This window comes from Microtus oregoni, unplaced genomic scaffold (assembly GCF_018167655.1).
Source record: "Microtus oregoni isolate MIOR12 unplaced genomic scaffold, Mior012 000070F_ref0000104, whole genome shotgun sequence".
Lineage (NCBI taxonomy): Eukaryota > Metazoa > Chordata > Mammalia > Rodentia > Cricetidae > Microtus > Microtus oregoni.
Genome location: NW_024543977.1, coordinates 3968189 through 3995826, shown reverse-complemented (window position 1 = coordinate 3995826; position 27638 = coordinate 3968189). Strand labels below are relative to the sequence as shown.

Sequence of the window (27638 nt, the reverse complement as noted above, 5' to 3'; positions counted from 1 at the left end):
CTGGCGCGGCACACTTTAATTCCATTAAAGATTCTACCAGTGAGGTTATTGTTATTCTTTCGGTCCCTCTCCCTTTAAGGGACGAGTCACGCCCACTCCCAGACACCTCTGACCACTCGTCCCATCTGGAAACTCTTTCTGTCCCCCTCTCCCTTTTCTTCTCTTTTTTTTCTCTCCCTCTCTCTTCCTCTCTCTCCTTTAATAAACGTTTATGCCTATTTTCTGTGTCTATGTGCCTTTTACCCGCCGCTTGACTCTCCTGGCCACATGGGTGGCCACCTGCTGTTGGGAACCCGCCGCCATTTGGCTCTCTCGGCTGCATGACCCACCACCGCCGCTCAGGCTGCCACTCTGGTACCGGCAACTGTCTCTGTCTTGGGACTGGCTGCTCGGGACCCGCGAATCTCTGTGCCACTCTGCCAGCCCGCCTGGGACCCGCAGTATTTTTAAAGACCATCAGTATCTTAAAAGAAATTGCATATTGAATGTCATAAAAAATGATTCAGAATATATGGCCAGGTTTCTCCTTCAGAAAGGTGTTGATATCTTTTTCAAGATCCCTCTGGATAAAGTTCAATCCATTATCCCATTGAAGGTAATTTTAACTTGTGACTGTTTAAATTCCTATTAACACTAAGGTTCAAAATAATTTCATTAGGAGAGACATCCCTGTTTTCATTTAGGGGAATATGGAACCCTGGTATAAAAATTTGCTCTTACAGGAGGGAAGAGATGTGCCAAGATGCTCTTGGGCTCCTACCATAGGTTAGATTGCATTGTGGCAATAGAGACAAGTGTCCCTTGAAGGGGATTTTGCTCTTCTGACAGGCTTCACCTAAGAGAGCATGCATACCTGAGGGGACCCAAAAGCAGGGCAGAGTGTCCTCTGTGGTAAGCCCACAGCAGTGCCAGCACTGGGACATCAGAGCGGGATGTCCTCTGGCAGTCTCACTCTGTGTCCGGACTCCACGGGCCACGCCTGGGATCCCCGAGGAATAGGCTCTGCTGGAAGGCAGTGCTTCCTGGGTATTCCTAACAGGAATCCTGACACATATCTCCTCTGGAATTACTCAGAGTAATGGCTTTGCAAGTCTTGGCATTCACTATGGGCACTGGGGGAATTTATGTGTTATCTGAGGGACTTTGGAAGCTAAGTTGAGCATCCTGAGGGCCTGGACTGTACTTGCTTCTCTGGAACTGACATGTCACGCCCAGTGTCACATGGTGATATACACAGTTGGGCCTTGCATGCTGAGGGAACCCATGGCCATGCCCATTATCCTCCCAGGGATTTGACAAACAAGAGCAGTCACAATCTGAACAAGTTTCCATTTTTTTCAAACATCACTACAGAGAGTCTGCTGCCTGGACCAGTCATGTACAGATGTGTACTCAGCACACAGGGATGAAAGGGGCCTGGGAAGTTGGGCGTCCACCATGAAGTTCTCTGGCTTCTGGAGGAGGAAAACAGGAAGTGGTTAAGCTTCTGCATTGGACGGAAGGACAGTTGCTTGTGTTTGGAGGCTGATGGCCTTGAAAGCTACAGCTACCGTAGACTCCAGGAACAAAGCCCACACTGCCTATATATATGTGAGTGGGAAGACCACGTGGTGCTAGGTCACTCTGAGTAGCTATGGCATGAACCCCAGAGATGGGAAGAGAGGATGGGGTCTTCAAGCAGAGGTCAGTGGCTACATAGCAGGAGGTATGGCACTCAGGAAGCCCTCCTTCCTTGGATCCTCTCTCAGGCTCCAGGCTGAGAGGGCATGCCTTCATTTTCTGGCCACAGAAGGGTGGTCAACAGTGGGCCTCATTGATGACTCCAGGAAGTGGAGCCTTCTGGACATTACTCCAGAAAGTACTTATAGATACAAACACATAAAATTATCCTATGGAATTCACACCCTGGGTTGACTGTACACAGAAGGAATATTCATGACCAGAAACAGAAGGATCTTCATACCAGATATGTAAGGATTCTTCATGGCCAGACGTAATGACAGCTGAGAGTGTCTGGGGCCCCATGTAAGGCTATTGTCCGGCATTCTTTAACAAAGCTGTCCTGGGAAGACCTCTGTGTACAATGGCATGGTTTCCTCTCTGGGAAGCAGTGGCCATATTTGACCATACACTCTGGCCATCAGAATCGCTTAAAGTATTTCCACAGAAGGGTGTCCTGTCCCTTTGGTCTGGCACTCAATTTTGTTTGCCTACCAGCTTTGCCCCGAGGGTGACTCCATGCCTTTGAAGGAATCAAAAACTAGACAGAGTTTTCTCTCCTCTCAGGGCTGGGTCTCTGAGTAAAGAAGCTTTCTAGGTTGAGAACCCGCTGTGGGCATCTTCATGTCCTCTGAGGGAAGCTTTCTAGTTTGAGAACCCGCTGTGGGCATCTTCATGTCCTCTGAGGGAATCTGAATTCTGGGCACAGCATCCTATGACAAAACCTTCTTTCACAGCTGGTCTCCTGGAGAGGAAATGGTGGTTGAGCCTGTCGTTTCCGTAAGAATTTGCACTCTGGGTCAGGCATCTTCTGGGGTCATCTCCTGAAAGCTGAGAGGAGTTCTCTTAGAGGCATTTTCTCTCTAACAGCATCTGTAAGCCAGGCCAGCAACCATATCTTGCAATAGGAATCTTGGCTGCTGTCCTCCAGGGACTGTGTACCTGGCCCAGGATTTTTGTCACACCACACATGTGCAGACAGACATATTCTGAGTGCTTCTGAGGGAATCTGCATGCTGTCCCAGTCATCGGAAGAAGAAACTGACCTGAGAATGGACAGGTGTACAGATTAACACAAAGACTTCTACACGGAAGAGAGAGTACAGAGGGGACAGAAATGTCAACCTATGTTGCCAGCTTCTCAGATACATGAGTACCACAAGCCTCTCCCACCCCCAGAGTGGACAACTTCTAAAAGCCAACCAAGGACACAACAGCTTCTACACTCGGTCTTCCAGAGAGGCTCATGTTGTCACCTCGGTCTCCCCAAGGACTGTAAGGAAACAATCTAGATGTGTGCCCATTGGTTACAGCAGTCATAAAAACGGAAACACCCCTTTTCCAGTTTTGATCTTCACTTTAATTGGGGCTCCAAGAACCCCCAAATCTGATCACTGAGAAGAACAATGAAAACATGTGTTTTCAATCTAGGCATTTCCTGAGTTAAATGTAATCTCTGAAGCCTTGCTGAAGTACAGAGTGTGGGGGACATTTTCAACAGGGGTGGATGCTAGACAAAGCCCTTACAGTGCTCAAATCTGCCTAAGTCACATTAAAAAGCCACTACAACTTGCAGCAACACTCTTCATTAAAATTGTCAAGGCACAAGAAGACATGAAATATGATGAGGCACCAACACAGCCAAAGTCAAACATTTCAGAAGCAAAAAAATGTATTATTCCCTCGAGTGTCGGGCCATGTTGAGGAATGAGTGCTGGGATTTTGCATCTACTTGGATTTGGGTGTTTATTTATTTATTTATTAAAGATTTTTTTTAAATGTTAATATTATGTCATTTGGTTTTTTGTGCTGGGTGAGGGAACAGTGGCAAAGAATTTGGTCGTGGGAGCAGCACTCTATAAATGAATTCATCCTGTCTCTCTGGAGTAGGTTAGGAGGTAAGGGACTACCCGAGTTCCCTCAAGAATGTACTGTTTCCATATGGGGCTGCTCTTAACTCTAGGCTCCTCCTACCCATCTGAATTCCCTTTTCACATGTGTGCCAGTTGGCACAGGCCGGGTATTCATACCTGTATCACAATTTAGGCTTTCTAGCCGCCAGCCACAAAACACATGGACCTCTTTCCACCATGCTTAGATTCAGGTATTTTGTCACAGCAGTAGAAAATGGGCAGATACGTGTTTCAGGACAAGCCTGTGGTTTAAAACCTGCTGGGCATATTATAATTTTGTTTAGTAATTGTATTTGGTACAGGATATTCCTCTTGCCCATGTGTTATCATTTGAGGCCAGTACTTTCTGTCCATCTGAGGAACCTAAGAAAGAACATTAACAGAAGCATATTATTGGTGTTGTCAACTGATGACAAAAGTATTTGGGCAGGAGTCTTCACAGGTCACTCAAGTAGAAATCACTTTTCCTCACGCTGCAGGAAAAGGGGCTCCAGACTGACAACTAGGAAGGGGCCCTTCACTAATGCACTGGGAGGGACCAGTGCAGCTAGGCAAGGCAGAGCTGCAGCCCTTTCCCCAATCCATTAAGTAGAACAGGGACATGAGCAGCAGAAGGAGGAAAGGCACAGCTATCATCCTCTAGGACACCGGATCTCATGACTTTCGCACTAAAACAAACCAAATGAAAACCTACAGCATTTCTGCTGCCTACTGCCAGGGACCTTACAGCATTTTTAAAAAATCATAACAGAAGTCCTCTGATAATCGAGTGTCAAAATACAAACTGGAGACATGCCTATCACTCTAGTTACCTATTCCTTCACTGTGAGAGAAAGCATGGTGTCAGAGTAAGTGGGGATTACAGATCCCAGCTTCTGCCAATGGCCATCACTGGGGAAGTCACGACACCCACAGTCTACAGAGAGTGAATGCACTCACAACTGCACTCTGTGCTCCTTCCCACTCTGGCAGGGTCCAGGATCTAAATCCAGGGTGGGATGCTACCCACAGAAGTCAGCTATGTATCAGTGAATTCAATTACCAGGATCCTCATAGTCATGAGCACAGACCACCCTAAGCTAGACCATCCTTCACAGAGACTCTTTCCCCAGGTGCCTCCACATTGTGTCAGACTGACAACTAAATCAAACCATCACACCTACAAACCAACTACTCCCAGACTCTCACCTTAGGGCCTAAAGTACTGACAGCTCAGCAGACAGCCCTGCTTTATACATAAGATCCTCAGCTAACACAATTCAACAGGACGCGGGACGATGGCTCAGTAAACAATACAGTTCTGCTGTACAAACAAGAAGACCTGAGTTTGAATGCCCAGCATCCATCAGAAACCAGGTGAGGAGTGGAATCCACTAACTTCAGTGCTGCAGGAACGTAGAGACAGGTGGGTCTCTGGGACCCGCTGGACACCTCTCCAAGTCTAGTGAGAGATGCTGTTTCTAAAACTGAGGTGGGAGGGGAAAAATGAAGGCACATGCTTCCATACACATGCACCTGCATACTTACATGCTAACTCCATATACACATTCATGCAACACACACATATACACAAAGTATAATATAAAAGTTGGTGGCATAGGCAAAAAGAGCAGAAAGCAGGGGAGGGGTTGGACAGTAGATAAATTAAGCTTTTTCTTGATCATTTGTGGAATATTGCCTGCCCCAAGTATCCAAGTGCACAGAAGCTCAGGTTCTTTAAATCAAAAGTACCATGTTTACATTAACCTTCAAACCTCCTCCAATTTAATCAAATCCTCACCACATTACTTCTCAGTATCTAATGCTACACAAGCAGTTGTTGCATTGCTAGGATAAAAAGACAAAACAAAAACAAATGTGCTCAATAAAAACTCATTTTCTTCAAAACTTTTTTGCTCTTGAATTATCAGACAGATGCAGAAGTCATGGGACATCAGAGAATCTGTAGCGAGACTGTGGATAATCCCATCAAAAGTACTCAGGAGGCATGGCCAAGGCTGATATGGGACCACTTGGTGGTTCCTTTGAGAAGGAACAGCAAGAAAAATGCTTGGCCAATTAGTTTAAGGTTAATTGGATAATTCATAAAGTAAGTGATGAAAATTAACAAAATATACGAGGAAGAAGGAAAATGGAAGTGGTCCAGAGAGAGTGAGGACAGGGAATGACTCCTTCCGGTTCATTTTTCACAGGAAGAAGAGTCAGAAAACTTCCACTTTATAGCCATCACTGGGACAGGAAAATGTCATTAAGGTGAAGCCAGAGTTATGATGCTAGCACAGAGTAAAGAATACCGGCCTTCAAGGCAGCTCTCCTGCAATTCCTGCACTCAGCAGGTCCTGCAATTCCTGCACTCAGCAGGCAGGGACAGAGGAGTGCTGGGGCAGGCTGGTGGGACCAGCGGAATCACTGTGCCCTGAGTTCAACCAGAGTCCCTGCCTCATAGGGTGGAGGGAAATTGAGGAACATGCTTAATGTCAACTTCTAATCTACACACATACACTTGGGGCACACACACACATATGAGCAGGCACACACATGGACATGCATGCATACACACAGCGCACATGTGAAAACACACACACACCCTAATTACAAAGTGTCCCTGTGTGACAGTTGAAACAAAGGAATGAAGATTAGGGTTCAGTTTATGGGAGCTAAGCATAAGTTGCCTTCTGATGAACACACACAGACACCGGAGACAAACTCTTCCCAACATGCTTCAGTTCTTCTGCTGAGAACAGTGAGATCCATGCAGTGTTCAGACCACACAAATGAGCTGGAATCCTCCATGGAGAGTGAACAGAAAGTGTTTGGAGGAAACAGCAGGTAATTTTAGGGTAGAGTTTAAAACTAACCCTGTATGGTATCTTTATACCCACCATAACAAAAGAGGAAACAGTCACCTGTACCCAAGAGGCTTACCCCTCTTGGGCTGTCCCTCAACAGCAGTCTCAGCAGTAACTTTGCTCTTGATTCCTCTGAGGGACAGCATGGCATGGAGTTCAAACAGCAAAGCTTGACTTTCTGCTGTGCCATTCTCTAAGGATGCCATTTTGCCAGCATCACTTTCTCAGATTTCTAGCTTCATCTCAAAACCTGGTATACTCCCCAGAAATATGTGTCTTAGCTAATAGACCTCCTTCTAGTCACTACTGCAGGACAGCAGAAGGCCAAAGAGGACCTTTCTGAGGAGAGTATGGGTAACAAACTCGGAACTCATTCTCCCCCCCAGAGAAGCACAATCCATCTCAGGGCAGATGCTGCTTCTCCTCGCCACTCCAGGACCCAGCACAGAAGCCTAGCATGTGGGCTGGGTGCCCTGGACCATGTCTCAAGCACCAGAACCCACTTCCATGGGAGGGTTGGAATCATACTATAATGGAAAAGGCACAAGTGACTCAGCCAGAGCCAAGTCATCCATACATTCCAGAGAGCAGCTCAGCCACTGTTAATCCAAAGCAAACAGAATCTGTGGAAGGGTGGCCCCTCCATGGGAGCACCCCAGGGACACATCATCCTGGAAACCTCCTTGTGATTCTTTATGTGATAGGTCTGAAAGTGTCTGATGCGGGATCCCACTCTGTATGCTGTGAATACCATTGGTTAATAAAGAAACTGCTTTGAGCCTATAGCAGAGCAGGGCAGAACAGAACTAGGTGGGGAAAACTAAACTAATGCTGGGAGAAAGAAGGCGGAGTCAGGAGAAGCCATGCCCCTGGCAGAAACAGATGCTGGAGCTTCACTGGGTAAACCACAACCTCACGGTAATACACAGATTAATAGAGATGGGTTAATTTAAGATGTGAGTTAGCCAGAAATATACTTAAGATATTGGCCAAACAGTACTGCAAATAATATGGTTTCTGTGTGGTTATTTTGGGAGTCTGAGCAGTAGCTTCTAAGAATAGGTGTTCAACCCAAAACCTTGTTCCAAACAGGACTCTCCCCCATGGAATGTCAGGCCTCTGAGTTTGTACATTACAAAGAACTACATATGGGCTAATGGTCCTTTCTGGATACACGAGGACCTCTACCTAGAACGAGGTAGCAGTAAGTCCTAACATTTGAGAATATGATGGAACATAAATGAATTTCTTTTGACTCATCGACTAAGACTTTTGTTTTTTGGACACACAGACCATCTTTCCCTGGAGATGTTGACCCAACCTTTTGCTTTTTCAGCAACTAATTGATACTGGCCAGGAATCAGTCCAAGAACATGCTTGTGCATTGGGATAATTGGTGGCCTTAGACAGAAAACATCCAAGTTTGTGTCAGAGGACAGTGTTAACCTTAACATAGTGTACTTTTGAGATGTTTGTAGAAGCCCTTTACCTCCTACAAGGAAATATAGCATAAAACACACAACATGACTCTCTTCTGTGGGACAAAAAGGGGATACAGAGAGAATATCCTAGCCTGAGTTCTTTAGCTTTTAGCATTAGCTTTGGTTTTAGTATAGAAAAAAAAAATTGAATGACTATTTGAAAGTCACCTTAGTAACTATTTGCCATCATGAATGTGGTATAGACAAGGCATAGAAGCAGAGCACACTCTATGAATGAACTCAAAACAAGCATTTGATTAAAATGGAACAAGGCCCTACACTGTTTCTCTTCCAAAGTCATTATATACTTCAGGAGAAGGACACAGTCTCCCCCCACCTTCCCCAGGTGACAACCAACACCCTGCTCTCAACAAAGGCCTGCCAAGTACACAGCAGAGCTCATGGTTGTAAACGTTTATGAGCAGAGCAAGACTGACTCCCTTTCCTCTCCACACCAAGGAGGGCAGCACAGCAGGAAGAAAGTCAGAATCAGCCCTTGGAGGGGCATGCAAATAGACCCATAGAGTTCCTCTTCTTTCCCAGAGGAAAGCAGGCAAGGGACCACCGGCCCCTCCTCATCTGAAGCCACAGGCCCAGCCCAGGCACAACAGGGGAGGGAGGCTTCATTTACCTTTCCTGGGATAAGATGAAAGAGCAGAGAAAGCGAACAAGCTGCCTGAGTCACCTGCCTTTGTGAACGCCACAGTTGCTGTCCTCAACATTTCTTGGTCTGCCTGGAGAAGTGTGAACATGGCATAGGCTGCTGGCTTCTTAGCCAATGTGCTGAATCCCAAGCCTCATGGGGTCTCCCACACAACTTTCCAAAGACAGGAAGGACAAGCAAGAGGCTGCCTCACTGCCAGTTCTACTGTCCTGTACCGGACCCTCCAAAGGATGACATCTCACCCCTAGGAAGAGAGCCTGTCCTAGCAGAGAGCTACTTTTACTTAAACAGTTGGAAAGGATCTGAACTTGTCCCCTGTAGTCACTGGGGTCCTCTCTCCTAAGATTCTTGGATTCTGACCCAGACAGTCTTCCAAGGTCTCTGAATTTCATTAAAAACCCAGGTGTCTTTTCCCTTCCTCCTGCACACTTGGTCCTCAAACTCCTCTGATTATCCTGCATCTCCTGGGGAGACACACTGAACACTGCAGGTCTGCCTTGTCCCCCACTCTTCTCCTCCAGTGAACAATGCATCTTCCTTTCCCTAGAGAGCACAGAGTTCAGTGTCGCTGACCCATAAGCAGCCCCTAGGTGTCTCACAGTCCCCCAAGGATTCAAGTCTCATTCACACTTCCCTCCACTTTCTTCCTTTCCACCCTCCTGATTTACACTGCACTCTTTTCTGGGTGTCTTACCTTGCCACTGGGTCCTATCATGCTCCTGATCGCTATTGAGGGTACCCAAGGGTTCCCACGTCCGTTACATTCCAACAGTTTCCAGCTCCCGCTCAGCCTGATGGCCGTTAACGGCTGCCACACTCAGCTCACCCTGATCCCCAGGCTCAGGACGCACTTGAAGGAGGGTTCACGAGCTCTGTCCCATCAGCTCCAGGAGGCGCTTCTTCTCCTGCCAGTTCCAGTTAGAGAAGGCAGGCTCCATGCTCTCTCTGCTGTGTGGCCAAAGTGGTCCCTGTGCAACCTCTGCCAGGCTGTCTACTGCGCCTGCGCACTATGCCCAACTTCTGCACGTGCTGTCTCTGGGAGCTGCTCAGGCTGGAGCGGGCAGGTTGGGGTGGGTAGGCTGCAGGCGCAGGGCACATCTCACCTATTGCTGCTGGTCTGGGATGGAGGACCAGGGAGCTGCTCCATACTCTTAAAGTAGGAAGATGCCTAGTTCCCACTGACTTTCTGGGGTTACCCAGCTGGTTAAGAAAATGAATAAGGCATTCAGGCGGCTGCACCTGAGTGTGGAAAACCTTCTACTGATGGTGGGATCTGGGTGACGCTGCTGAACCAGGCAGCACTTGTGTCCAGCGCTGGGAGGCGAATCCAGTGCTGCAGGCAGGGTGCTGGCTGATGAAGATGTGTCATATCAACAGAAAACTGGAAACCCACCCTGCATGCTGGGTCAGCATCCCGAGGGCCTCTTCAGAAGGGAAGGGAACCCTAAAAAGTGGTCAGGCATATGGTTACTGTGGCTAGACTCACTGTCTCTTCCAAGGCCTAAGCTTGTCAGTTTAGAGGGGAATCTGGCTAAGTTCTCTTCTCCAGAAGATACTTTGCCTGTCATATGTGGGACTTGTTGGTGCCCATATTGGGGACTCTTCTGATGAACAAATGAGGTAAAACCAGGAAATTCACATAGCACAGGTGGGCATGAGACCTGTGGAGGGGAGGGCTGGAGTGGTGTCAAGGATGAATAGAGGAAAGCTAATTATAGGTTAACCTGACCAGACCTCTCCCAGGTCCAGAACCACCTTGTCCATCCCAAGCCACTAGTGTAACTCCGGGCCACTGGCTTAGCCTCTCTGGCCCTCTGGAGAATGAGGGCATGAGCAGAGGCCAGGCTTCCTAGAGTTAGCCTGATAGGCAGTGATGGACAGCCTGAAGAGGAGACGGTACTCGGTGAGTGCCAGATGTCTGGTCTCCTTCTCAATGGTAGTTTGAACAAGATACCCACATCAGTCTTGGTCCCCACTTTGGTAGGTGTTTCAGCATGATTAGGAAGTGTTACCTTGCTGAAGGAAGTTTGTCACTGACGATGGGGTTCTGAGGTTTCAAAAGACATCTTCCCCTTTGCATTAGCTCTCTTGGGCTTTGTGAGTGTAGGTTGAGAAGTGAACTCTCAGCTGCTGACCTAGCACCTGCCCCCATGCTCCCTACTTTGAAGGTGATGAGCTGTGATCACTCTGAAAATGCAAGCCCCAAATAAACTCCTCCTCCTAGAGGGTTCCTTGGTCATGGTGTTTATCACAGCAGTGGAAAAGTAAGACAATCTTTTTACATGCATCTGTTGATTTGCCTGCTCTTGGTGGTGGCTCTGCCTATGGACCTGCACCAGTGTTCCTGGGATATATAACCTTGAACCTTTGCTGAATGTAGGGGCAATCATTTAAAAGAAAAATAGGGAAACACACACACTTGACAGTAGGGAGCTCAGGAAGCCCTGAGTGAGCGGTGAATGTTTGCAGAGGATGACCATGTCAGCAACCAGAGCCTCAGACCTATGGAGAACGGCAAGGTCCACAGCCCTTTTCAAACCATGCCAGGGAGTGGCACTTGACTTACATCTTTATATTTTTGACTGGTCTTTTTCTCTCGCATCCAATTTGAGTATCTCTTGGCCTGTCTGACCTCCAACTGTGACCTAGGTACCCAATCTACAGCTCAGATATCCTAGTGAGATCCTTCTACCCCTACATGGCAGCCATTGGGCATGAAGGAACAATCTACTGTCTAGAAACTATAGGTTGTGATGCATGGTTTCACTAAGTGAATTTGCACTCTTTGGGAAGAGTGGAAAGTGTGATATTCTAGCACATATTAGGGATTGGAGATTGATCTCAGCCTAGTGATGACTGGTCCACCTGAAGGACAAAACCCTTTTCTATTAGCAGGGCAGAAACTAGGTTGGCTTAACACCTCAGGCAGCATAATGGCCAGGGTTCATTGCATTAGGTGAAGGTAATTTGTGTTCCAGAGAATCCCAAGACCCAGGGGAAAGCTGGGGACTGTCTCTTAAGAGACTAATACTTCAAGTGCCTTTTAAATATGATCCCTTAGCCACTTTTGTACAGTGGCCACTTTAAATATGACATGCATATGTACTATGTGACAGGTATTATAATATAACACAGGGCATCCTGACTGAACAATACAGATGTTCTAATATCACTCTGCATCATAGTGACTGGGGCAGGTCAGTGATACCAACATAGCTTTCATTAGAAGTTTACGGCCCTTTTTCAGACCCAGGCCAGCTGGCCTTGGTGAGTTCCCAATAGAACATCCCCATTGTCTCAGTGTGTGGGTGCACCCCTCGCGGTCCTGAGTTCCTTGCTCGTGCTCTCTCTCCTTCTGCTCCTGATTTGGACTTTGAGATTTCTGTCCGGTGCTCCAATGTGGGTCTCTGTCTCTGTCTCCTTTCATTGCCTGATGAAGGTTAATATTCAGGAGGATGCCTGTATGTTTTTCTTTGTGTTCTCCTTCTTATTTAGCTTCTCTAGGATCACTAATTATAGGCTCAATGTCCTATTTATGGCTAGAAACCAAATATGAGTGAGTACATCCCATGTTCCTCTTTTTGGGTCTGGCTTGGTCTGAAAAAGCCTGGGATAAAACCGGACTCGCTGAACATAGCAGACAATGAGGACTCAAGAACAATGGCAATGGGTTTTTGATCCTACTGCACGTACTGGCTTTGTGGGAGCCTAGGCAGTCTGGATGCTCACCTTACTAGACCTGGATGGAGGTGGGTGGTCCTTGGGCTTCCCACAGGGCAGGGAACCCTGATTGCTCTTTGGGCTGACAAGGGAGGGGGACTTGACTGGGGGAGGGGGAGGGTGGCGGGGAAAAGACAGAAATCTTTAATAAATAAATAAAAAAGGACATAACTATATGTACATATGTGATATAGATTATGAAATTATAACTGTGTTTGAATAAATTACTTCCATAGTAGTAAAAAAAAAAAAAGAAGAAGTTTACAGCCCAAGGGATAGGGAAGATGTTTGTTCTGCCAGAGGAACTTCATGAAGGGTGGAGGCTGATGTTGGAGATTAGAAGAAGGAGAAGGGATTCTAGGGCAGGATGGGTGTGGGACAGCAGCTGTGACAGCAGGGAGGAGCAGATGACTGCAGGGCAAGCGTCTGGAGAGCCTGGGCAGAAGCTCAGTAGTGTGGCCATGTCATGCATGGAAGCTGCAATTTCACTCAGAGGTCACTGGGGGAGCACTGGGGAATTGTGAGGGAGTTCCCGAAGAGTGGCGTGGCCAGTTCCACATTCCCGAGTCAGATGATACTGTGCTGCATAGGGTCCAGTATTTAAGACTGGCTCCCAAGCTGATGACACTGCTCAGGCACTGTAGGAGGAGCAGGCACGCTGGAAGAAGTACACCACTGGGCAAGGCTTTGGAATAGTGTGACCTCACCCACCACTTCACTCTCTTGGCTTCATACTTGTGACTGAGAATGTGAACTCTCAGATTCCATGCCTACCACTATGTATACCTACTGTATGTCATGTTTCTCGTGGTGTTTGATCCCAGCAACAGAAATATAACCAATACAACCCCTAGTGCTAAATACTAAATGATCTCTAGAGAATTCATCCAGCACGTAAGTGTGGCAGTTGATATCTCTAATCTCAGTCCACAGGAGGTGGAACCAGGGGCATCACCAGTGCAAGGCATCAGGACTTGGCAGGAACCGAAACAGGTTTCTTTGAAAATACCCCAAAAACTTGGACTTTAAAAGCATTTCTAGAGATGATAAATGGGTTGAGAAAGAAATCAGAGAAACATCACCCTTCACAATAGCCACAATAGCATAAAATACCTCAGAGTAATTCTAACCAAACAAGTGGAAGACTTGTATGACAAGAACTTTAAATCTTTGAAGAAAGAAATTGAAGAAGACACCAGAAAATGGAAAGATCTCCCATGCTGTTGGGTAGGTAGAATTAACATAGTAAAAATCGCAATCTTACACAAAGCAATCTACAGATTCAATGCAATGCCCATCAAAATCCCAGCAAAATTTACAGACCTTAAAAGAACAGTACTCAACTTCATATAGAACAGAAAAACAAAACAAAAACCAGGCTAGCCAAAACAATCATGTACAATAAAGCAGCTTCTGGAGGCATCACAATCCCTGACTTCAAACTCTACTACAGAGCGACAGTACTCCTCATATTTATACACAGTGAAATCTTGTGCTGCCCTCCTCCCCATGCTCTGCCTTTTCTCCAGTTCTCCCCTCTCCTCCCTCTTGATTTTCCTAATCTTTTTCACCATAAGAAGAAAAATGGAGAATTTTCAAATTTTTGACACATTTTTACTTCCTGCTAGCCACACATTAATAATAACGCCAAAGGTAGTGCATATGGATGCCAAATGTACAGAGGGCAATTTAAAGAATACTACAAATGAAAATCAAAATCAAAATACCTTAAACATGCCTCATTTATATTTATACAAATTCAACCTATTAGGATTATAAAATATTAGTGTTTAAGAATATAAATATTTTATTCAATCTTTGGATATTTTACATCATGTACCCCAATCCCATTCATTTCCTATGCCTTCCCTATCTGCCTTCCACTCTTTTATTTTTCCCCCCAAAAGCTACTAAAAATTAAAAATTATAAAACAAAAGGAAGAACAAAGAAAATAAAAAACCAAACAAAAAATGCCACCCCGTCGCCCCTTCTGGGCAATGACTGCTCCTACTAACTTCTGCATTCTGTGCGCCTGCCGTTTTACGCCTCCTCTTCCCCACCTCTCAATTACATATTCCTTTGTCAGAGTGGTAGTGAAAGCTGCAGTGTGTCACACAATATACCCTTTTGCTCAGTTAGCCCAACCAGCTTTACTTGTGAATGTTGGTGCAATGAATCAGTAGTCTAGTTCAAGGCCTCTGGATTCTGCTACTTCAACACGGGACCCTTACAGAGACGCTCAGATACCTTGTTCCCCTGAATCATGAGGAATCCTGCAGCTCTGATCTGTACCCCCTAGGTGGGGAAGATGTTGTGCTGAGCCAACTCAAAGCCCTGGATCTGGGTCTGGGTAGTAGTCGAGTTGTCAGTTTGCCAGCTTTCCCACATCCATTCTCCCAGATCTGGCTTCCCTTCTATGCAGGAGAAGGGCTGGACCAACTGTCATGCTGTCTTCAGCTCTCGAGCACCCCCTGGTGAGGAAAAGGACCAGCTCTATGGTTCACACACACACACACACACCATCAGGGCTAGCGCTCCTGCTCATGCATCATCAGGGTCTGTGCGGCCTCACGCAAGGCCCCGGGACCTACTCTTTTACTCTGCCCAAGTGAGGGACAGGACCAACTCTCCAAAGTGCATCAGAGGGCCAGGAGTGCGACCATCTATCCCATGACCATGCCATTGTGGTTGGCTCTCCCACACCAAGCCAAAGAGGTACAGACCATGTCTCCCAAGTTTACAGCACCTAGCAGCTCGCAAGGGGCAAGGCCAGCTTTCCTATGTCCTTAACACCAGGGCCTGCCCTCCTACACTGCTCAGGTGAAGGGTGGGGCCAGTTCACCCACACCCTCATCAAGGTCAGCTGTCCTCTGCCTCTCCCCCGGGGTCAGTTCTCCCTTACCATCCAGGTGAAGGGAGTGGTCAACTCTCCAGAGCCTACACCACTGCTACTTTTGAGAGGCTGGGCCAGCTCTCCTGTATGCACAATATCGGGGCCAGAAACCTCGTGCCCACTCCACCAGGGCCAGCTCTCTTGTAGTGCCCCAATGAGGGGCAGGGACAGTTCTGGAATATACCTAACTAAAATCAGTGGTTAAATAGAGGAAGAAAGAGACTTTCATCCTAATTTAGTGAAACAAAAAGCAAAGATTCAAAATTTTTATTTATGTAGTATTTTAAGTCATGAAGTTTAAAGATTACTAATCATTATATCAGTATTATTAATATCAACATTATATTATTGTTTTATAATATCAATATTATATCAGTATTACTAATCAATAATGTATTAAACAAGGAACATAAATTAAGAACAAATTCAACAGTTAACATTATAAAAAGATCAAAACAACTTTCCAGTTTACATTTACTTAAAATTACAATTATATGTAATCACATGTAAATTATGTAATTATGATGAATACATTAAATAATAAATTTGTAAAATATGTAGGAGTCTCATTTTATTGCTAGTGGGTAAACCACACTGTATTCCTATGATCCCCTTTCCGTGTTTTTACTGTACACTCTGGTGTAAACAGTTTCGGTCACTCTGTTCCTTCATTCTTGTTCCTAGTCTAAAGAAACCCTGTGATGTTGTCATCTCTGACTTGGACCAATCTCTTTGGATCTAATTTGAGCAATGAAATACTCAAATAAGAGTATTTATATATTTATAATTATGCTTATAAATATATTTATATTGTTTCCATTCTTAGCTTTAAAAACACTTGGCAGATTACACCACTCTTAGTACCAACTTCTTAGTTCGGTTTTCATTATTGTGAAGAAACACCATGACTACAGCAGCACTTAGGGAGTAACTCGCTTACAGTTTCAGAGCTTCAGTCCGTCATCATCACGCCAGGGAAATGGGGATATGCAGGCAGGCAGGGTGTTGGCTACATCTTGACCAGAAGGAGGAAGGAAATTGACTATATCACTGGGTGGTATCCTAAGCATAGGAAACCTCTAAGACCCCACAATCACACACTCCTCTTTTAAGGACATACCTACTCCAAAAAAAAACCCACACCCCCGATTAGTGCCACTCCCTATGAAATTATGGGGACTAATGTATTCAAACTAACACACATGGTTTGTTTGTGTACCCCTGGCTGTCCTGGAACTTGCTTTGCAAACAAGGTTGGCCTCAGATTCACAGAGATCTGCCTGCCCCTGCCTCCTGAGTGCTGGAATTACAGGTATGTCCCACCACCAATGGGTCTACTTTTATATTTTATACAAATTAATCTAATCTGTTCTGTGAAACTTGGGGGATACACAGACATTGATGAATGCATGTAATATTTCATCACGTTTTACAAATTATTCTTGTGTTCAAGAATCTCAGAGAATAGAAAAACTATTCGTTTTTGAAAATTATTGAAACTATTAAAGGAAAATCATCTTTCTTTTGGGATGTGATTAACTTTCTCCCAAACAGCCACACATAAGAAGTCTGAACTCCAATGGAATTATACAGCAGATTTTTTATAGGCTTAACTGTGGTTATATCACAGGCATTCTCTATGAGCCTGGATCTATGCAGGATAGAGCCTCTGCCTCCTAACAGCTGTAGAGATGCTTTTTAACAGAAGCCAGATAGAGTTTCATTGCAGTGTATTTGTTTAGAGCTTTGAAAGCAAACTGAGAGAGCATGTTCTTACAGACATTTCCAAAATACATCAAGCTAGGTGGAGAATTGGACACAGTAGAGAAGGGACCTCTGGGAGATAGCAGGTAAAGGTGGTCCTTGCAGAATCCTAGCGGTAGATGGTACCCCAGGCAGGGGTGGCCAGATGAAGCTAATGTACACGACTTATGCCTCAGGATAGATCTGATGGTCTGAGAAGAAGTCACTAGGTAGGCCCTGGAGAAGGTTTTGGGGAGGCAGCTGAATTAGGAAACCCTAAAGACCACTCCTAGTGACACACTTCCTCCAACAAAGCTACACTTACTGCAACAAAGCCATATCGTCTAATCCCTGTCAAGTAGCACCGAATGGACAAGTTTTGAAATATGTGAGCTTATAGGGACCATTCCTGTTCTAACCGCCAAGGATATAATTTTCTGACGACTTTTAGTTTAATCTTATTGTCACGATTAAGTTCCTTCAGATCCTTAGTATTGCTCATGTTGGTATACTCTTTCTAAACTTTCCCCTTACCTCTTGTGGAGCCACAAATCATTGATCTCGTCCATAGCACTTTCAAAGTAGTTGGCCTCAAACTGTGTTGTGTCTTTGTATCTTTTCTTCTTGAAAAACAATGCAGCAGTTATTTGTTGAAATGAATTCTTTCTTCAATATAAATAGAAATACTTAAAAAAATACTCCAAGGAATATCTTGTTGGTCTTTGGATAAGAACTTATTTGGACCCCATCAAAAATGACATGTAAGTTGTGATATGGAAAATAAACCTTTTAATTTTAGCTTTTCTAAATGGTGATTTAGTGTTTCATGACTTATCTTACAATATAGAAGATATACATCCTTGTGATTGTTGCCCATTGCGGAGAAAATATGACTATAAACACTTTCTACTTTTCCCAGTATGAACAATGGATCTCATCATGCAGAGTGTTGTGTATTTTACTCCTCATGTGTTGTTCATAGGAGACCCAGTCCTTAGTAGAGTAATTCTTTATTTCAAGAAACATGCAGTAGCTATTAATTAGCTCAATGCATTAATAGCACAATTTAATAATACTAAATTTGAGTTTCAACAGACTACTTTATCTTGGGTTCCAGTAAATTAGAAGTATTATGGCCTTTCAAGAGTTTCAGCGGAATATTTAGAAAATTAATAACTTGTAGAAAATATTTTAAAAGCTTCATTGGGATACTGGTAGCTGAAACACTTTAATGGGGATAATTTCAACTGACACAGTTGGAAACTTAGCATTAAAACAAAATGTGCCAGTATCTCACTCATTTAAAAACAACAACAACAACCTAGTCAAAAATGATTCTAAAATATAAAGAGTTCAAGAAAAGACTGATACTGATTTCATAGAACTTGAATGAACTTCAAAACAGTATTGATTGTTTGGTTATCCAGTTCAGGCAATTAAAAATTGCCTTACCATCGATTGTCTTTATAATCATACTTAAAAAGGAATATCAGCAATGAAGTGTAATGAAAGTGGCTAGACCTCAGAACAAGTTAAAGAGCATCTGGAAACTGAATGGTCACTGAAGAATGGTGTTTCGAACCTGAAGAAATGTCATCATGAGGTTTTAATTCTAGAATGTTCTCACCTTTCTATTGTTTTTAAGCAAATGATTCACTAATGTGTTTCAGGAAAACTCCAGCAATTAATCCCCTTTAAAATTCTTCATATTCTACTGTAAAAGTCCTAATTATTATCATCATGATTCTAATTGAAGATACTCTTCTTCTGTTGTCAACTGTAGGCTGCATATCCCAGAACCAGAGAAGCATGCCTACCTGACCTTGCTGGTGCGTAAACAGAAATGTGGATATGGTACTGTGCAGATGGGTTGTAAAGCTGATATCAAGGACAAACCTAAATTCAAGGACAAACCTTTGATTCTGTTAATTTTCACCTTGGCACGGACATCACTCTTAGGGAGACTACAGGATAATCTAGTAGCTAGAAGGAAAATGTCTCGGATGTACTGTTTGCAGAAGTATCTTCACGATGTAGCCAAATCCTTGTCATCTCTAAGCCTTCAGAGAAAGCCTGACACTCCCAGTGAAACCTCTCTGCCTACTGAGTGTACTCAGATATAAACTAAAACTGTTTCCTTTACTCTGTCTCAGGACCTCAACGGTCTGAGCAAATCTGCCTGTAGGGCCAGGCTTTAGTTGTTGCCACACTGGACTTGGCAGCCCTCTGGACTGAACTGTGGTGGGAACTTGTCACTTTGTCTCTTGTACTGCAGTTTGGTCAAACCCAGAGCTCACTGGGTATCTCAATTACAATATCAGCTTTTAGACCTCCAAGCTTGGCTTTCGGTGTCAGAAAGTAGCCAGATTTCGTGATTTATTTTATCCCTGTGTCCATTAAGTGACTACAGACAAGCAGGATAATTCCTTGACACCTGTAGAAGATTTTGATGGGATGAAACTAGAAAGTTAAAACCAATGAAGTTGTGGTCAGTGCATTCTTATTAAAAATGATGATTTTTTTTCCTGATGATTTTTAATTTGTCCCAAGTTATAATCATTTTCATTATGCTTCATTGCAGATTTTTTTTTACTGTATGATTATAAAGACAATTGATGGTAAGGCAATTTTAAAGTCCAAGACTTTAGTAACATGCTTAATACTTATATCAAATTTGAAGAAACTAAATGATATTTCAGGAAAACCAATAGAAAAATCTAATCATTATAAGGACTTGAGGTCATACTACAGAACACTATGGTTTCTAGGGGAATGTCTAAACAAGAGAAAATTATCACTAATGCATACACATATAAGAGTAATTTTTGATTTCAAATAACTATCATTTATTGAAATGAAGATGAAAGTTAGAGATGAAGGACACAGTGATCAGGATAAGTAGAGGAAATAAAATGAAGGATGGTCTATTGTCACAGAAGTTTCAATGACAGAAGATACAAGCCAATTTCATTAATCCAAAATTATAGGAATATCATATAAAGTTATATCAGTCTTTTAATATAATAGCCATAAGGAGCTCTGATGCACCTACAAAAGAAAAATATAAATTAAGACGGTTCCTCAAGAATTTATCAGTTAAGCCACCCCTTCTCTCTAGTCTAAAGAACTAGCAGTTATAAATTCAGAGGAGGATAAACATGGCACTTTCAGGCTTCAGGGATAAAAGCCAGAACAATCTGAAGGCAGAGGCCTATCTCCTCAATTCTCAGGAGAAAGGAGAAGGATGAAGAATGCAATGCCCATCTCAGATCCTTTCTGAAGGTGTGTCCCAAATATGTGACATACGTATGATATATATATATATATATATATATATATATATATATATATATATGACACATAGATTAATTGATGAATAGGCGGATAGATTGATAGATAGACCTTAGTGTCCCATCTAAAATATTTGGTGATGCATCCTGGAATTGGGGTAAGATGGTTTGGACTTTTACATATTTGAAAATAAGGAGAATGTGCATCAATTTTTTCTTCCAGTATTTCACAATGGTTCATCTCTGATAATGCAATGATGGACATGCACTCACACAACATACAAAAAGAGATCACCGAACAAGGTGCTAAGCAGAACCCCAGACGAGAAGCAGCAGAGAGCAATACTTAAAGACTCCCCAGAACCCATCTTCTGAAAGCAGTGCAGTGGAAGGCTCACACTTCTTCATTTTTATAATGTTTGTTTCCTGGAGTCATTTTTTAGTGAACCACACAAAAATCTGTACGTTTTATAACATGATGCCTGATATATGGTTAGAGTATAAAATAGTATACTGATTATTGCTGAAAGTTTTAAGGGATAGGAATAGAAAAGTGTCCTGAAAAACATTCCAACCCTGAGAAATCTCCCAAGTCATGCTAGAATATTCCCTTGTGGAAGACTCCATTACAAGCCCCTTCCTATTACCATTTTGGGACAGTCTGCAAAGAAAGCAGAATAAAGAAAGAGAAGGCACATGCTACATAGAGTTCCTATGCTACATAGAGTTCCTATGCTACTTGGAGTTCCCATGCTACATGGAGGCTTTTGTGCTTTAAAAGATCTCTACCATAGATGAATTTTCTCTATGCTGAGAAATATTGCAAGAGCACTGCTGTTAAAACTGCTAACCTGAGTTCTTCAACGTGTGGCCTTCCTAATATTATGTAATAACTTATTTGGACAACCACAAATATTTAAAAACAAGGTATATGAAATGTGAGTCTTACACTTCCTTCTCCCTTCTCCCTCCCATGTTCTCCTCTGATTTTCCACCTTTCTTCTTCTCCCCCAAATATAAGTTTCTGTAGCCATGGGCAACCTAGGGTTTCCAAGAGCCACATAAGGAACTCACATGAAAAAATATTGCCTCTCTTACAGTCGACAGATTCATAAAAAGCTTCAGGCTCTTGAGTAAATTCTTCCACTTTGGCAGGCCTAGTGAGTACTTCTTTATCAGCCATATTGGTGCTCTTGTCAGCTGAGCTCACTGCAGAGGCAACTGAAGCGAGAAGAAACAGTCCGGGTGAAATACCGACTCTTCAAAATCATGCTGTTGTCACTAAACTTGCACACACATTTGCATTCTGAATACATCAATTCTGTCATAGTTTGGCTCCTGTAAAGTTATCTCATATGCCTACATATGTTGGACACGTGAGAATTCCCATGTATCAAACATAATAATAATGATTATTATAATTACATGAAAAATATTTAAATTAATATGGTGATGTAATAAGAGGACAGGAAGTACCAACAAGTAGGTCCCTAAATTCATGCCCCACAGAATAGGTAAGTTGTAGATACTACACCACAAAATTTAAATTCCAGTAAGAATCTTTACTTACAACAAGGGAGTAGGATAATGGAGACACACACTGACACGGGTGCTAGGAGCTCCATGCTGACGAGTGGAAGAGCAGGGAGCACAAATGAGGAAGCTCTCAAAGGAGGACTAGGAAAACTCCAGCACTGCACCTGTAGATCCACAGCTGACTAGAGTGCACCAATCAGAGCTGCCACAACCTGCTCAGTGAGTGACAGGAAAGGATAGGAAGCACAGAAATGAGAGCCGCACACACACAGCCAAGGGCAATTTAGAATGGTCACAGCTTCAAATGTCTGACAGAGGCTTGATTCTGACAACGCAGGTGTCTCTGCTAATAAAGATCAGCAGCTTTCTCTTGTTTCAAACCACTGTCATATTATAAACTATATAAAAAGTGGGAGACATTCATCACAGTCTTCTTGTTCCTTTGAAGATGGCAGAAGCTAGAAACTTACAGAATCCTCAGCTCTGTGGATTATTCAAGCAAGTAATCAGAGCAGAGGAAATGGATCCAAGCGTTATCTGGGGTCAGCCAGGCTGCACAGTTTACAAACCATGGTGTCTGCACTGTATTTGTAGGAAGGGCCATATTTGGATCACAGAGACAGCGTGAGCCAAACAACAATACAAAGATGAAATGTGCCTTCACATAATTAAAGCAATAGTTGCATAAAATTAAAAATCTAAGATCAAAAGGACAGGAAACTAAATTTAAATTTCTTGATGACTGCGTACACTGAGTCAACTCATTTATTAAGCTTTTTTTTCTTTGATTTCAATGCCGTAATTCCTATAGCCAAATGCATCTTGAACTCTTCATCCTCCTGCCTTAGATTCTAGAGTGTTGGGATTACAAGTGTGTGTTACCTCACTAAGAGAGACTCCATGTTGATAGAACATAATTATGAAGTAAGAACGATAATAGATATAAGAAATGTAGTAGAGACCTGTGATGGAGGAAGGTCATTGGCCAATAAAGAAACTGCTTGGCCCTGTGGGTGGAGTAAACAGAACAAAATGCTGGGAGGAAGAGGAAGTGAGGTCAGAGTCTCAACAGCTCTGCTCTCCGGAGCAGACGCCTCAGCAGAGACGCCATGCCCTGCTCCCTGGCAGACACACGTGATGAAGCTCGGACCCAGGATGGACTAGGCTAGAATCTCCCCAGTAAGCGCACCTTGGGGTGCTACACACAGATGATTAGGAATGGGCTAAATTAATATGTGAGAATTAGCCTAGAAGAGAATGGGCCAAGCAGTGATTAAAAGAATACAGTTTGTGTGTTGTTATTTCGGAGCATAAGCTAGCCATGTGGGCGGCCGGGTGTGGGGGACGCAGCCCTGCCGCCCCTATTACTACATAAAGACCTGCATAGAAGGCTCAGCAGTAAGAGCACTAGATGATCTTCCAAAGCAACAGGTTCAACTCTCAGAACCCACTTGGTGACTCATAACTGTCTAGAACTCTAGTTCCAGGTGATTCCATACCCTCTTCTAGCCTACATGGAATGACACTAGGTACACAAGTTGTACTCAAACATACATAGAGACAAAATATGCATACACATTAAATAAAAATGTAAACATAGCAGAAAACACAGCACACAAATATCTTAAGACATGTAGTTTAAAAAAAACATACTTTGAAATGTGAGGAAAGAAATAAGAACATAAAAAGAACAACAGGGTATTTATGAAGGAAAAGTTTCTCAGTGTGTGTGTGTGTGTGTGTGTGTGTGTGTGTGTGTGTGTGTAAGACATGAAAAGAGCGAAGGTACTAGGGGAGGAGGGGAAGAGAAATAAAGGTAGAAAAAGGAGGACAAAAGAACGTGATGGACTTTGTGGGCATGAAAACAGAAATGGGAACTGTATATGAGAAGGAAGTGAATCAGCCACAGGAAGAGAAAGTAGAACAGTGTGTGAGATAATAAATAAAATGAACATATAGCTTCTTTGTAAAGTGATAAATTAAAAGGCACCTCACTGTAAGCCCATAGAAGCCAACAGTCACCATAATGATTAATAACCTTTCTTCCTATAAGGGAAATTATTGAAAATGAAGAGAATAAGCAGGTGCTATTTCTGCAAAGAAGTGTGCCAGGTTAAAGGTGCAACATTGCAGAAGTACAAAGCATTTTGGAGACTACCATGCCACTGCCACAGGAAGACTGACCCAACAGAACCCTCACTCTGGCAGGAACCATTTCCAGAAAAAATGCTGAGTAGAATGTAAGCAGTCACACCCTTTCTCTGGACTTAGAACACAAACAAGGGATGTACGACCACTCACTACATGTGGAAAATAATGGATGTAAACTTTCCCCAAAATAATATTCTCTGCTGAGGACTAGAGAAAACTAAAGGAAGTGCTAACACCTTTTTAAAACTGAGCAGAAACTCAAAACAAGTGGGAGTATAATAATTACTCAACTGGTACACTGAAAAGTTGCAAAAACTCTTGTTTCACAATTAGATTTGTAGCCATGAACGGGACCTTCACTCTCCATAAGCACAGTTTATATTTGAAATGTGACAGGGAGAGGATGAGTTAAAATCTAACTTCTGGACAAAGCAGGGCCACTGCACAAATTAACTCATAAAGCTAGAACAGAATGTGCAAACTCTATGCAAGCCAAAGCTTGTTATCTCCTAAGAAATATTGTCCAATGATACAACCTTTATCTATTTTATCTTTTATTTATTTTATTATTTTCCTTTTCATCATTTTTTCAAGAGTTTCACGGATTTTTTTTTTTATGTAATGTTTATCCCTACCCTACCTTTTACCAGATACATATCCCTCTTCTTATTCACTCAACTTCATGTCTTAAAAACCAATGCATAGGCTGGAGAGATGGCTCAGAGGTTAAGAGCACTGGCTGCTCTTCCAAAGGTCCTGAGTTCAATTCCCAGCAACCACATGGTGGCTCACAACCATCCAAAATGAGATCTGGTGCCCTCTTCTGGCTTGCAGTCATACAGAACGCTGTATATAGAATAAATAAATTTAAAAAACAAAAACAAAACATGACCAAGCCTGGTGGTAGTGGTGCACACCTATATTATCAGCACTTGGGAGACAGAGGCAGGCAGATCTCTGTGAGTTCAAGGCCAGGTTGGTCGATAAGAGCTAGTTCCAGGACAGGCTCCAAAGCTACAGAGAAACTCTCTCTCGAAAAACCAACAAAAGAGAGAGAGAGAGAGAGAGAGAGAGAAAAGAAAGAGAAAAGAACATGGCCAACAGCCAGGTGGTGGTGGGAAAAAAAAGACCAATGTATGTCACCCCAATATTCTTGAAAATCTAGTTTTCTAGTGCAAAGTGATTGAATAACTTGGGTCTTTACCCATATAGAAAATTATCCCTCGGTCTATTAATTACTAAAAGTTTTCACCTTTGCCATGACTGGGGTGGGATTTTGTGTCTAACAACCCTCTCCATGTTGGCATTTGTTCTGTTTTTGGCTTTCACAGGGCTTGTACATTTTATCCAAACTATGGTAAGTTCATACGTTCAGATGTCTTGTTTTGTCTAAAAGTTAGTATCTCTGTGACTTCATCTAACATCCTTGCTCCTAATCTCTTTCTACCTACTGTTCTGGACTGATTCATGAGCCTTGGGAGGAGGTGTAGTATATATTCTCACTTTAGAGCTGCAAATCCTTCAGTCTCATATTCTCTGAACCTTGGCCTGTTGTGCCACACTGTGTTAATTTCTACCTACAGTAAATGAAAGACTTTGAAAGAAGGAATGAGAGATACATTGATCTATTGGTATAAATATATATCATTAGAAGTGGGTCAAATATCATGTCCACTTGGCACCATAACAATGGCAGAATATTCTTTAGGAACTAAGACAGGTCTAGTCCTATGATCTTAAGCAAGTAATAGTGTTGATCTTTGAGTTTCATCTAGTGTATCAGGACTTAAATCCAATCAAAAAGTTGTTGGTTACTTCCATGATGTTAATACCACTATTGCATCAGTGGACATGTCTTGTCATAGCAGCCATTATGGTAGCTAACATGATGTTCAGCTGGGTAATACTAAAAATAGTTTTTCTCCCTTCCTAGATTGCTAAACACCTTCTAACCACATGAAATCTTGTCAATGGACAAGAAACATTCATACCTTTCCATCTGGGTTTTACCATGTCCTACAGCTCAAGTATGTTACCTTTCTTAAAATTCCTCCAGAATATGATGGCATTTTATGTTTAAAATTTTTTTACTCCTACATAAATATCTCTTGATGTTCTTGTTTTAAAAATTCTGTTGCTCAATTAGGTTTCATAACTGTTTTTCTGACTTCTTCCACACATGTCCTATTGTGTACTTTCTAGGATTCTTCTTATACATAAAAGCCTATACTTCATTTCTTCCTCACTTTATCTGTCTTCACAGTACTTCTGGATAGGAAAGGTTCTCATGAACCTATAACCGCTACAGTTGCTGGCACAAGATTTGCCCATGATCAAGCCCTCCAGCATAAAGAGGGAAGGAAATCATGAGGCTCCACACACAGCTGGAGAGCTACTGGCAGTTGGTAGCCACTAAGGGAGGGAGAAGTGAGAATGATAGGCTGCCCATGCACCAGTGGGTGGCACTCTGAAGAACTAATTGAACTCAGTAGGGAAGGAGGAGGAGAAAGAAAAAGAGGAAGAAGAAGATGTAGAGGAAATAATAAAGTTCAAAATGGGACCTGGGGCAAGTAGATGATCTAAATACAAAGAAGTGCTGCCAAGGGACAAATAATATTTGTAATACTTTACAAAATGAAGCTCTGCAAACTCTTTAATGGTAAGTGATAAATGACAAGCATTCTACATGGTATTATATAATGTAAATTGGTCAGATGTTTCTCTAAACCTGGGCTGTCGTACCTCGTATTGGACCATGCTCCCTGCAGCTGAGCCTTCACTAGCTCTAGCTGTGATTTTGCTTCTTTTGACTCTGAAAGCTCTGTTTGTAGTATACTAAGATGACTTTTTAGTTTTTTCAGAAAGTAGTTAAACTTTACATTTTTGAAGTTCCATTGATCTTTTATATGAGGGAATTATATGCCAGATTATCAAAATTGTATGCCAGACTATCAAAATCTGCATAAAAGTTAAATATCTTAGTGATACATTGATGGAGGAAATGATGATCTGTCTATGTGTTACTCTCATTGGTTAATAAAGAAACTGTCTTGGCCCATTTGATAGGCCAGCCCTTAGGTGGGTGGAGTAGACAGAACAGAATGCTGGGAGGAAGAGGGAAATGAGACAATCGCCATGCCTCAGCTCTCAGGGTCAGACACGATGAAGCTCCAGCCCAAGATGGATATACACTAGAATCTTCCTGGTAAGACACCACCTCGTGGTGCTACACAGATTATAAGATATGGGTTAAAGCAAGATACGAGAGTTAGCCAGTAAGAGACTAGAGCTAATGGGCCAAGCAGTGTTTAAAAGAATACAGTTTCTGTGTTATTATTTCGGGGCATAAGCTAGCCAGGCGGTTGGGAGCCAGGTGACAGGAATGCAGCCCACAGCTCCATCTACAATACATCAACACACATTAAATACAGTTATTTAAAAGTTAAATGGTATTCCATAAATTCATATAGTTACTATATGTCAGTAAAATATAAATACATTTACAAATGAAAGAGAAAGGTTATTTAGAAATTCCCTATAACACATGGTAAATAAACCACTAAATACACATAACAAAGAGAGGGTAGTAAAAGCTTCAGTGGAAAAAGACCAAGTCACAAGTCATAAGTATGCCCTTAGAATAATGCCTGACTTCTCAATGGAAGCTCTAAAATTGAG

General features: G+C 42.8%; 1 protein-coding gene across 1 annotated transcript in view; it reads right to left on the bottom strand.

Moving 5' to 3' along the window:
- Positions 1 to 228: 228 nt before the first annotated feature.
- The window catches only part of LOC121440709 (putative ankyrin repeat domain-containing protein 19), a 73946-nt gene continuing 46536 nt past the window's right edge, over positions 229 to 27638 (bottom strand). Inside the window, exon 7 of the mRNA XM_041641507.1 lies at positions 229 to 428. Within this exon, the coding sequence (XP_041497441.1) occupies positions 229 to 428 (200 nt within the window). The remainder of the gene's footprint in view (positions 429 to 27638) is intronic.